This window comes from Vicugna pacos, chromosome 3 (genome assembly GCF_048564905.1).
Source record: "Vicugna pacos chromosome 3, VicPac4, whole genome shotgun sequence".
NCBI classification, from domain to species: Eukaryota; Metazoa; Chordata; class Mammalia; order Artiodactyla; family Camelidae; genus Vicugna; species Vicugna pacos.
In genome coordinates this window covers 96,651,996-96,664,142 of record NC_132989.1, presented here as the reverse complement: position 1 = coordinate 96,664,142, position 12,147 = coordinate 96,651,996, and the positions used below count along the sequence as shown (strand labels likewise).

At 45.5% G+C, this 12,147-nt stretch overlaps 1 protein-coding gene across 5 annotated transcripts in view; it reads left to right on the top strand.

Annotated features, from left to right (window-relative positions):
* Positions 1–12,147, top strand: part of TTC23L (tetratricopeptide repeat domain 23 like) — a 54,152-nt gene that overhangs the window by 6,740 nt on the left and 35,265 nt on the right. For all 5 annotated transcript variants that reach the window (XR_012071536.1, XM_072958789.1, XM_072958790.1 and 2 more), the window contains exons 4-6: positions 1,708–1,831; positions 9,327–9,483; positions 10,831–10,956. Coding sequence is in view for 4 of the 5 variants with exons in the window: in XM_072958789.1 (XP_072814890.1) it covers positions 1,708–1,831; positions 9,327–9,483; positions 10,831–10,956 (407 nt within the window). In the remaining variant the exon portion in view is untranslated. The remainder of the gene's footprint in view (positions 1–1,707; positions 1,832–9,326; positions 9,484–10,830; positions 10,957–12,147) is intronic.

The window sequence follows — 12,147 nt, the reverse complement described above, 5'->3', positions numbered from 1 at the left end:
TATGACTTGAAGATGCCATTCTGTGATTTCTTAGAGAGCTCTCCCTGTCAGTTCTACAGGGGCAGGGGGCTCTTTTCCCACCCCATCTTTATCCTTGCCAATAGAGAAGTGATATACTTAATGAATAATGAGGCCCTCCTCTGTGCACTGGGCATACAGTAGTGAACATGAGAAAGAAACTTCTGTTCTTGAGGAATTTACTTTCTAATTGGGGAGACAGATAATAGACAAACAAACAAACAAATACTTAATTCACTATCAGAGAGAGGTAAGTGCCATGAAGAAAGAAATCAGATATATAATGGGACAGTAAATGATGGGGTGAGAGGCTGCTTTAGATAAGGTGGCCCAGGAAGTTCTCTCCAAGAGGAACAAAATGGAAATGAAATGAGAGAGTGAGTGGTGTGTAAGAGGTTGCCAAGCTGGGAGAATAGTAGATGTAAACGCTGAGTTAGAAGTTAGTTTGCCATGTTCAGGAACATCAGATGTGTTTAAAAATCCATTAAGTTTATAATAATAAGAAACCAGCTATTTGGCCACCATGGGAGGATGCTTGTGTATGAACTTGCTACTTTGGAAGCTGGTAAATAAAGGGAAAGGGTAAATCACGTAGCCTGTCTTTCTGAAATGAACTGTACTATTGGGTAACCAGAAAGTAGATCAGGAGAGATTTCTTTTTATAAAGTTAGCTAACAGATAAGGAACAAATGGTAGAATTAGGATATCACCACTTTATAATCTTTTATTAATTCATGTAGTTGTGCTTTTATCAGAAAGAGACAAACAGAGGGTGGGTGTCTTCTGATGAAAGAACACATGAAGTAGTTTTGCTTAAAAAAAGAAAGCTAAAGGTAACTAAACTTCTCAATCCAAATACCAGTATAAAGGCAGAACGGAAAAGGGAGGGACATGTCAAGTGACACCATAAGGAGACAATCAACAAAACATACACCTTTGGGACATCCTGTAAACCAAGTAATTCCATTTCTGCAACAAATTGCAATAAAAAGAATTAGAAATGCAGGTGGAACCTCTAGACTCAGGAGACTGATCTCAGTGCATGGATCCAACTGCAAAAGAAAGATTAGATTTATAAAGTAATTATTTGATTTATGAGACTAGATATTTGATAGTAAGGAATCATTGGTAATATTTTGGTGAGAGAATGATTTTGTGGTTTTATTTCTAAGTCCGTATTTTTTGGAGCTACTTAGGAAATAGGAGATGGCTTAGCATCTTTGATTTGCTTCAGAATCATGGAGGGAGAGGGTGGGTGAGTGAGGAGCACAGATGTGAAACAAGATTGACCGTGAGGAGTCAACCCAGTGAAGCTAAGTGAGTCATTCTCCATGCAATTTTTGTATATTGTTAAAAGTTTTTCACAATAAAAGGTTAAAAGAAGTCACTCTGACTGTGATATAGAAAGTAGACCATGGGGCCAAGAGTGGTGGCAGTTAGGAGGGGCTGTTGTCACCCAGGTAAAAGGTGAGGGGGTCTTGGACCGGGTACACGTGGCAGGAAAGAGGAGAGCTTGGCTTTAGTTTTGGAATAAGGTGGAGCCGGCAGGACTTGTCAGATTGGATGTGGGATGGGGAGGGAAGAGGAGAGAAAACGATGACTGGATTCAGTCCAGCAGCCCAGTGAGAAGTCTGGGCTGGAAATTTTCTTCCTTTCCAAAAAGCGTTATGACTTGTTCGCTCTCCACAGAATACCCAAGCAAACAAGGAGCTGATTCGCTGTGTCATCCTGTCTCGGATCATTTTTGGGGAAGAACACTGGAAGTGTGCACAGGCTCTGGCCAGCCTGGCGTACGGCTACCTGACACTGAGAGGTACTTGTTTTTCCCGGCTGGGTCTGGGCGGGCCAGCCTGGGAGGGCCACACTGAGCCCACACACAGCCACAGTCCATCCTGTCCCCAGCTCGCACCTTGTCAGGAGGAGGCAAAATCCATGGGTGAGGCAGGCAGTGAAACAGGGATGTTAGAAGTAGAACTAATAATGAGGGAAAGAGGGCAGAGGACAGAGGACTGGGACCAGGAGCGTTAGGAGAAGCCGAGGCAGCGCGAAAATAGAGGAATCAGGAGGCACCGGGTCAGGGAAGCCAAGGGAGGGGAAAGGGTTTCAAAAAGAGGTGCAGCATGGTTCCAGCAGGTGCAGATGGCGGGGAGAGGTCAAATGCAGTGAAGGCTGAAGAGCTACCCATGGATTTGGCAACTGGCAAGTCACTGACACTTGGTTTGACACCAACAAGTATACCTCTTGGGCCCTGGGAGAGCCTAGAATGAGGGAGACAACTCTGGAAACTTTCTCTGAAATTCAGGCTGGAGGCGATGGCCGCTGGAACCTGAGAGGAAGATACTGGAAGTATTTGAGGGGGACATTTGTCTGAACCGGGGGCAGGCCAAATGCCGCCTCCCTTTCCTTGGAGGATGACTGTGGTGGGTCTGTGGAAGGAGGTTGGCCTTCATCTTCTGAAATCAACCCTTTCTGTGAATAGCCACAAACAGATTTTGAATTTTACTTCTCCAGTTAGATTCCAAGCTGAGTCAAGACAGGGAAACAGCAACACCACCCTCTTTTCTCTAACTCACAGTCCTCCCTGCCACCTGAACAGAGAACCACGTTCAGTTAGTAGGTTGGAGGGGGAGAAAGGGTTCCTGTAAAGGAAGGTTTTTTGTGTCCTTGTATCCCCTAGATGGGAAAAACCGTTTCCTGATTAGATGGAATACCCAGCCTTGAATCCAGCCTTCCTGAAGCCGAGCCTAGCGTTTTTCTAGAATAGTTTATGATCATGACCTTTCCGTGAGAATAGCCCAAGGTCTCTTATTTCAGGGATAGGCCTTCATTTTAACTCTTTTTTTAAAGTCTGTGGTCCTTGGAATAAAACAACTAAAACTTTGAAAAATCACAGACCTTCAAGAGGGATGAAGTGCTTGCTGAACTCCACTCAGTTTTGTTGTCAAGAATCCTGCAAATGCTTTAAAATGGACAGAATTCATGAGCCAGGCTTCTGTGTAGGCAGGACATAGGCGTCTGGGTGTGTTCATGCCTCGCTGCACACGTGCGTGTTTTACCGCCATCAGACCTGCCTGCCTGCCTCACTTCCCTGGGAGCCTTTTCCCTCATTGGGGGATGGGAGGTCAAGCCAAAGGGCTAATTTCTCTCAATAAACGGTCTTCCAGTAAGTATTTAACGAGACACTTGTATATGCCAAGTACCGTGAAGAGGGCTTTGGGAGCCATCAGTACAGAAGGCACAGTCTTTGCCTTCAAAGATCTTACAGCCTTGTGTGGAAGGTGACCTCCGCACAGACAGTTCTGATAAAGGTACCAGAAGGCAAAAGCCGGTTAACTGACTGAGTGCAGGGCCCTGGGGAAGCTGGGTGAAATCATTTCTGGCTGAAGCTTGTAAGTGACAGATTCAGGAAGAGGTACTATACAGCAGGGCCCTTTAAAATGAGTAGGGTTGAGCAGGCAGAAGAAGGGGCGCACATTTCTGATGAAGAACAAGGAGGCCTGGGCAGAGGCCAGGAGGGAAGAAAGTGCAGTGTGTGTTCAGAAAGCAGTCGGCGGCCCTTGTCTAGCTGAGGTGGGGACCGCTCAGGTGAACCTGGAAGGGGGCACATTGCGTGGGCTAAGGCATTTGTCATTGGCTGGTCGGCAAGGAGGACAATTGGAGATTCTCCAGCAGGGGGGTGAACACGTCAAGGTGTGCTTTGGGCAAGGTCAGTCTAGCAGTGAATGGGAGCGCTCTCAGTCATCTGGGTGCGAAGCCAGGCTGGTGACGGGGGCATGAGTGGGAAGGTAAGGATGTAAGAGTCTATGAAGGACAGATGCATTTATCTTTTAAGCCAGAAATTCCGCTGCTGGGACTCTTTCCTAAATACACACTTACAAAATAACATATGGGTGAGGTTAGTATTTGCAGCCTTGTTTATGATGGTAAAAGATTGGCAACAACCAAGTGTACTCGTCACTGAAGGACTAATACACACAATGGGGGTACATGCAGCTTTACAAACAGCGTGAGGAAGCGCTGTATACTAACCACGAGGGAAGGATCCCCTGGACGCAGCTTCAGGCAAAAGAAAACACACGCTGTAGGACAGTGTTTGTCCCGTCTCCTTTTGTGTGAAGGAGGGGAGAGAAAGGAGAATATGTGCTTGTATTCACATAAAGAAACACTGAAGGAAACACAAGAAAGAAAACGAAAGTTACCTGGAGGTTGCTTGCGGCAACAGGGAATAGCATTCGAAGTGAGACCCCTCGACGTTTTCCTTTTCAAATAGTTTTAAGTTTTGAACTCTGGGAATGTATTACCTATTCAAAAATGATCGTTGGAAAAAGACTGTGAAGGAAGAATTGGCAGGATGTGGTATTGGATTTGTGGTTGAGGGAAAATGAGGCCCCAAAATGACTGTGAAGTTCAGGCCCTTCAAGGTGCCATTGTGAGAGATGAGCAGGTCAGGGCAGGAAGCAGAGCAGGAGGGGAGTGGTGGGTCTGGCTTTGAGATACTGAGTCTGAATTGTGATAGAGAAGTCTGCTAGTATATTTTCGCTTGGTGCCGGGAAGCTGGGACCAGGACTTGGGAGAGAAGGGGAGTCACGAGCCTAGGGGAATAGCTGAGACCCGAACTAGGGAGGGGACATGGACAATTGTAAGCTTGTTGGCCAAAGTTAAAGTTATAGGAGTTGATAAAGGTTCGTGGAGGAAAGAGAAGGAAAGGAAGAAACTGAAAGGCAGACCCTTGGAGACCGGACATGTTAATGGAAGGGAGCAGAGGGCCCTGGTAAAGAGAGGGCAGAGAATCGATGAGAGAAGGTTTATCAAAGAGAACTGAGTTGGTGCAGTGCCTTGGGCACCAAGAGAAGCCAAGCAGCTAAGGTGTCTGATGCTGCCGCGAGGTGGGGGTGCAAGCAACCATGACTGCATTACTGGGTAGTGGGTCTTTGGGGACCTCAGCTCAGAAGAACTGTTTTGCAGAATGGTGGGAGCAGACGCCAGATCCCAGGGATGAGGGGAGGGAGCGGGCCAGTAGACCAGGCTATGTGAGCTACGTGCTGCATATTGGATGGAAGGAGGGCAAAGAGGAGGGTTGCTAGGGAAGGCAGAAAAGTCACCTGAAGAGAACTTCCTAAGAGGAGGAGACTCAGGAAGATTTTAGGCAGCGAGGAGAGAGCTAGTTAGAGAGTTTGAGTTTAAAAAAGATGGAGCAATTGATGGAATGAGGGTCAGGAGGCAGTTAACGAGAGAGCACAAGGCTTTTGCAAAGCAGAAGCCACCTCGGGCACACTGTCTCCACGAGTTCAGGAAGGAGAAGACATAATGTGGACAAGCAGGTTCATGATATTTTGTCTGCTATTAATGAAGCATTGAATTAATCAGTTAGCCTGTTACTACCAGGAACTTTCCAGGTATCTGGGGCTCTATTATTAGTGTTGGAAAATATAGGAAGAGAAGCATCAGTCATGAACCCTACCTTCTCTGTCTAATTGGTTAAAAAAAAAAATCCGGTATAGGAACAGCAGGGAATGATAAAAACCAGGTGATCTGACCTGCAGGAAGCCTAGTACTTACGTGAAGTGAGTATGCATTTGAAAAGGCAGCCTTTTATAGAAATTCTGTGAGCAGCTTTTTGAGAAATGCCTGAAGTGCATAAGGACAAGTATAATAAAATGCTTAAGAGGAATAGACTCTGGTAGTAATGATAATAATGTTGGCTCATATTTATTCAAACTGATTTCATTCCTGTGTGCCAGGTAGTATTTAATCTTTTTCATGAGTTAATTAAGTTGATCCTTGCAACAATCCTACAAAGGCGGTGGGTATTTTCGTTTCAGTTTGATAGGTAAATAAACTGAGGCACAGATAGATGAAATCGTACCTCAGGCAAGCAGTAAGTGGCTAAGCCAGTTCTGTACCTGGAAGCCTACTCCCCATCCTACTCTCTTAATCACGGTGCCACGAGAGCTTCCTAACTAGAGGCGATGACCAAAGGTGACAGCAGCAGCCTCCAAAGACTGAGTAGCTCTGAGCAGATTCTCTGTAACCTGAGTCAGAGTAACAGACGTCAGTGGTGAAATCTTATCCCAACTAAAGCAAAATCATTGATACATTTGGTGGACAATCTCTGGACCCCATTTCCAGCTCATCAGTATGTCCATGTGATTTCTGATTCTCAGGCTCCAGAAGTGACTCTTACAGCCACTCTGATTTTCTTTTGTAGTTGCTGCACTGTTGGTGCAGGGAAAAGGCTGATGCCCTTGGAAGGGCAAGTAAAGGAAAATGATTTGGTCTCGGAGCAGACATTGGAATTGGGGAGGTGGAACTTGGAGTTAGGGAGCAAGATCACTGATCTGTGAGCAGCCTCCATAGAGAGAGAAAGTAAGTCTTGTACATATACATATAGGCAGAGTGTTGTTTTTACATAAAAGAGAGTGTTCTTGCAATTAATAAAAAGCAAGTACATTTCAGAGTATTCCTGATTCTGATTCATCATACTTTTTGTCATCTTTGATTTTTTCTCATGCTACAAAAATATTATCACACAGTGAAGTTTTTTAAAACATAAAAAGAGCTCTTTCTTACTGGAAAACGTTGGAAAATACTTGTCCAGAGCAGTGGTTTCTAAATTCTTGAGAATTAGCTCCCTTATCACTAAAAAAATTTTAAGCACTCTACATAAATATGCATTTATTATAAATTATATATAATAGTATTAAATATTATGAAATATTATAAATATTCATAAAAATAGAAAACAAAAACGATTTTTTTTTAGAGCAGTGGGGTTTTGATTTTTTCCCCACACCCTCATGGTATCTGCACACCTGTAGAAGTACACGCACTCCACTTTGGAGACCAGAGTGGATTCTGGGAAGGGTAAAGAAGTCATTTTGTCTTTAGGATTGTCTTTAAAGTTTACTAAGCTATTTTAAGTCAAGATCCTTGTTCAGTTTACTTAAGTGGTCACCAGCTCAGCTTTTTCATCAGAAGGACCACAGTGTGGGGCATGGTCAAGTGGAGGCAAAGCACTATGGAATGAATTAGCTGCTGAGTTTAGAGGAAAAGTATTCCTCTTGGGGATTTCACAACCAGCACGGGCCCCTAGAGATGGGGAGTGGGGGGAGTGGGCAGACTTGCAAAGCCTCAGAACAAGTTTTGGATTTGTTTTCCATTCAGGAGCCCAGAAGCAGTGCTGTGCTGACCCAGGGGTGGTTTTCAATAGCTCATCCAGTTTCCTTCTTTTCTCATTCCTGTAGACCCGGAGAAGCATCTAAGTGGGGTTCCTGTGCTCCTCATTTATTTTTTTCTATTGAGTTATGGTCAGTTTGCAATGTTGTGTCTCCTGTACTCCTTGTTGACACACTCCCAAGGGCCCACCCAGTGGTGGATAACAACCTATTTGATAAAAAGACTCTTTCCGTTTCCACTGTCCATCGCTGGTAGAGTTTTTTTTTTGTGGCTGCTGCCTTCTTCCTGACCTAACCTGTTAACCTAACAGATCAAATCCAACTTGCTCATCTTGGCATCCAAGACTCCATTTTCCTTACATGTCTTGCAGTTGAAACCCCCCTTCAGTCAGCCTGGTCGTCTTACCGCCTTCCCTAATACTCTGACACCCACCTCTCAGCCCACCCCACCAGTGCACATGGGCACATGTGCGCCCACACACATGCTTATTCTGTCTTTATGACCTTCAGCTGTTTACTCCAAGTGAAAACTCATTTTCCATTCTTCTCCATCAGTCAAAACTCCACCTACTCTTCAGAAAGGAGATGAGTCCCGCCTCCTGTATAAAGACGTCACTAATTCAGTGTTTCTCCAAGTGGGGTCCTCAGACGGCCTACATCACTATCACCTAGGATGGGTGCTATAAATCTGAATCCTTGGTTCTCACCTTAGAGCTTGTGAGCCAGTACTACTGGAGGCCCGGGAATCTGCATTTAACAGGGGACTTATGAGGCACAGTGCAGCGTCAGTACCACTGTTCTCTGGGAACTTAGGATGCAGCCCTCTCTCACACCAGAGTCCGTTTTTCTCTTCAGTGGAGACCTGTAGAGCAGGCATCTCTGAGTATTCTACAGAGACCTCTTGGCTTCTGGGTCACTTTTAGGGCTCTTCCAGAGAAACTGTTCTCATTGTTGAACTCCTGAAGAAGGACCTGCACACCTGGCACACAGGAGGGCTGCAGGTATCCTTTCCAAGCATCTCTGCTGCCACTGACTGCAGCCAGCCTGTGAAACCAGGCTCTAAGGGTCAAAGGGAGAGCACGCTAAGGGCGTGAGTGTGAGGTGAGAGTCAGGGGCACGGTGGGCCTACTTGGCGGGGGTGAGTATGTTTCCCAGACCCTGGGTGTGCAGAGAGGAGTAATGAAAGTGGACACGAGCCGTGAACACCAGACTGGAGGAGAACTCCTAGGGTACCTTGTTCTCTGCCGGCCTTTCTCTTCTCCAGGGCTTCCCTTTCCCATCAGGGATCACTAGATATGAGAAACAGTTCTATAAACTGAATTCTCTCTAGTCTCCCTCTGTTAACTGGACAAATAGCAGTTCAAGGAAGTGCCCAGGAATGCCATCTTTTAGTTAGAAAACGAGGGGAAACATGCCCCTGGGTTCTGTCTAGTGGGGGTTTGGCATTCTCTTCATCTTCTAAGAGAGGGGCCTCACTGCATTTAGCAATTGGATCCTGTGTGTGTGTGTGTGTGTGTGTGTGTGTGTGTGTGTGAGTGACCAGTCACTAGCTTCATCCTGGATTGGAAAAATCCCCAGATGGAAGTAATTGTTTCCACAAGCCCTGGTCTTTATAGAGCGCCTTGTCCAAGAAGCTCAAAGCTTAGCACTCTGTAGCATAACCTAGTTTGTTCCTGGACGATCTCCATGTGTTTAACAAAGGGGCAGCTTCTTTAATTTTGTTGTTGTTCTCCATCTGGAGGATAGAGAAGTTGTGGGTTGGAAAGGTCACCTGGCGTTGGTGGTAGAGTTGGGCGTGGTAACTCAGCTTCCACCCCTTCTGTATCAGTGATTTCCAGAGTCCACAGACGGAGGCCAGAATGGCTGCTCAAGAAGCACTTGTGGGATTAATTCAAAATGTAGAGTCTTGGACCCCATTCCTCTAGAGATTTTTAACTCAATAATTCGTGACCCAAGAACCTATATTCTTTATGAGCACTCCAGATAATTCTGATGCACTGTCAAGTTGGGAAACCGATCTGAAGACCGTATGACAGCCACACTGCCCTCCGAGCCCACCCTAGGAAGGCCTTTGACAGAAACATGCCTTCTTAATGTTTTTCTTCTTACCCACCCACCCTCAAACTTCCCCAGGCCTCCCAGCTCAGGCCAAGAAACATGCTGATTCCGCCAAGAATACACTGCTGACCTGGAAGGAAAACACGACCTCAGACAAGGAGAAAAAGGAAATCGTGGAAGCTCTGGTCGTGCTCTACTACACGCTGGGGGTGGCCTGGCTCCTACAGAACCAATATCCTTCCCTTCCCAGCTGGGTCTGGTGAGCAAGGCCAGGGGCTGCCCAAGCCGGATGGGTCGTCCCACACGGGGCGGGAGAGGCACCCAAGGCCCTATAGTTCCGTCCCAACATCCAGGCCCTTCATGAGCCTCCAGTCTCCTTCTAGAAAAGTATGAGTGTTCCTCCTGTGTCTATTCCTGTAAGCTCTGATTTGAGCCATGGGAGGGATCTCACTGGGGACACATCCATCCTCTGGCCAGTTGAAATTCATTTTTGGAGTCTGTCTTGCTCTTCATTGGACACTCAAGCTGATCAGTATTAGCAAGGAGGACATGGGTGATAGTCGGGGGAGTGTAGGAAGACAGAGAATGGGTGGAAATGTAAAGCCCTGTTTGTCCAACAAGGCACGTTCTATTCCCCTGGGGAGTTTGAAGAATTACTGCTCTTTGGGTCCCACCCCAGAGAGTTTGATTTAGTAGATCTGGGGTGCATCTGTTCCTTGAGATTTTTAAAAGCCCCAGGTGATTGTAGCACACAGCCAAAACCTCTGATTTAATATACTCTTGATCATTTTAGTTTTTCTGAAATGCTGTTGAAAACACTGCCCATGAAACTGGAGGCCAAGCAAAACAGACAAAAGAAAGAGTTCTCCGTATTTCCAGAGGGGGAACTGTTATATATGCCTCTCCTCAAAAAGCTGTGATTTTGACAGCCTTTTGGTACCATCTGCACTTGAAAACTATTCATGAATAATCCTGAGCCCTCTTTGAGCCCATGTGTCCCCAGTCTCTCCTCTCTAAGCTTTCCCCCTCTTGATGCTCAGCTTGCAAAATCTGGTATGTTTCCTTCCTCTCTTTTGCCCTTAGCAGAGGGCTATTAAAAATGTGGGAAATAGAAGGATATTTGGGAATTAAGGGGATTTTCTTTGCTGCTATTTGCCTCTTGCCAAAAACCTGCTTTGCTTGGACTTTCTAAATGGCCCAGAAAGTCCCTTTCAGCAGAATTAGTTCCTCTCTTTTACCATTCATAGAAACCAACTTGGGAAAAAATGAGTAACTGTTGTCACGCAGTAGAGGCCTCCAAGGAAATCTAGTGTTAATTTATGGTTTCCGTTCACTCCGAATGCTCCCCACCCACCCCAGCCCTGGATTCAGACACCACCACAGGACACCCAGGGCCCTGTTCCTTTTCTAAAGCATCCCTTCTACATGACATATACAGATGGAAAACAGAGAACACAGGGAAGTGCCCGTTTTCAAATACTGCTTCCTTTTCCCAAGGGGCCCTTCTGTTTGCTTACTAGCTGCTGTCCTTGCTTCATAGAGTGGGGTGTGTACCCAGCATTTTCCTTGACTGTTTCACTGGCAGGGAGGCTTATTTCAATCTGCAGAAGTCAGACAGAAACATGAAGGAGCTGAAAGAATCATACAAGGGAGGCGTTTGTGGATTACAGGTCTCAGAGAAAGACCTAATGATTGCCTTGGGCAGGTAAGCTCTGTGCCTAGAGAAGCTTGGACTTTTATGAATAAGGCCTGGAAGCACATGGTTGTTCTGTAGTCTCTGTAGAGGGGGAGAAAAACATTCAGAGCAAAGGGACCAGAGACTCAAATGATAGAGAGGCCTCTATTTACCATATGCATCCACTGTGGTCTAAGCTTCGTGTGCTCTGCCCCAGTTAGTCGTCACAGCCACCACTCAGGGCATTGGCGCAATTATTATCTCAGCAGAGAGAGGGCAAGGACTGGGCTGAGGTTAAACAGACCGTCCAAGGAGACGAGCTTTAAGCGTTGGATCTGAACTTGATCTGAACTTAGGGACCCTTAGCCCCTCCTGTGGTACTCATACTTTTTCTAAAATTACCTTTTTTTCCCCGAATTGCCACCTACTTTTGTCATTACATATGTATGACAACTTAAAAGATGAAGAAGGAACGCTTAATCAAGACAGTTAGTTTATTGGCGGTCCAGGAGTTACGCATAGCACAAGCATTTTTAAAGTTCTGTTCCGTATGGAAACAAAGTTCATGTAGTTGGTTCAAGCCAGGACAAGACTTGGCTGTTTTACAGATGGGTTAGGGATCCTCTGAGAATCAGAACGTTTAGTTATGAGAGTGGGCCCATCAGATTATCAGAAGAAAAAAAGAGTAATAAAAGGTCTTATAGTTCCCTAGATTTTTCAGACATCTTCACATCCTTGAAAGCAGGCTATTTCCGGAACTGTAAGCACTTGGCTTGATAGTGTAAACAACTGAATGGGAAGTAAATGAAATATGTGAGCCATGCCTATCTCCTCTAGACAACCATGAATCTAGAAGTCACATGGGAAATGATGGGGAGATGTCCCAAAGTCCAGAGTTAAGTCAGACTATTGACTTCAGTCCACGGGGAGGTAAATTAGAGTCTAGTGAGTGTCTACTGCTGTCACGTGGGGCAGTGACTAAGGTTTTCATGTTTGTGCGAAAGGTGGCCTTGTTCCACTTTCAGAATAAATTCTAGTGCACGTTTCATTCATCCATCCACACTGTTGAGTACCTGCTTTGTGCGTGCACTGTTCTAAGTGTTGGAATGGTCATCCAAGTATAACTACATCCTAGACGCTGTTCTAAGTGCTTTCCATAATTTATTTCACTCAGTTTTCTACCACAAGTAGGTATTTTTATTTTTAACTTACAGATAAGGA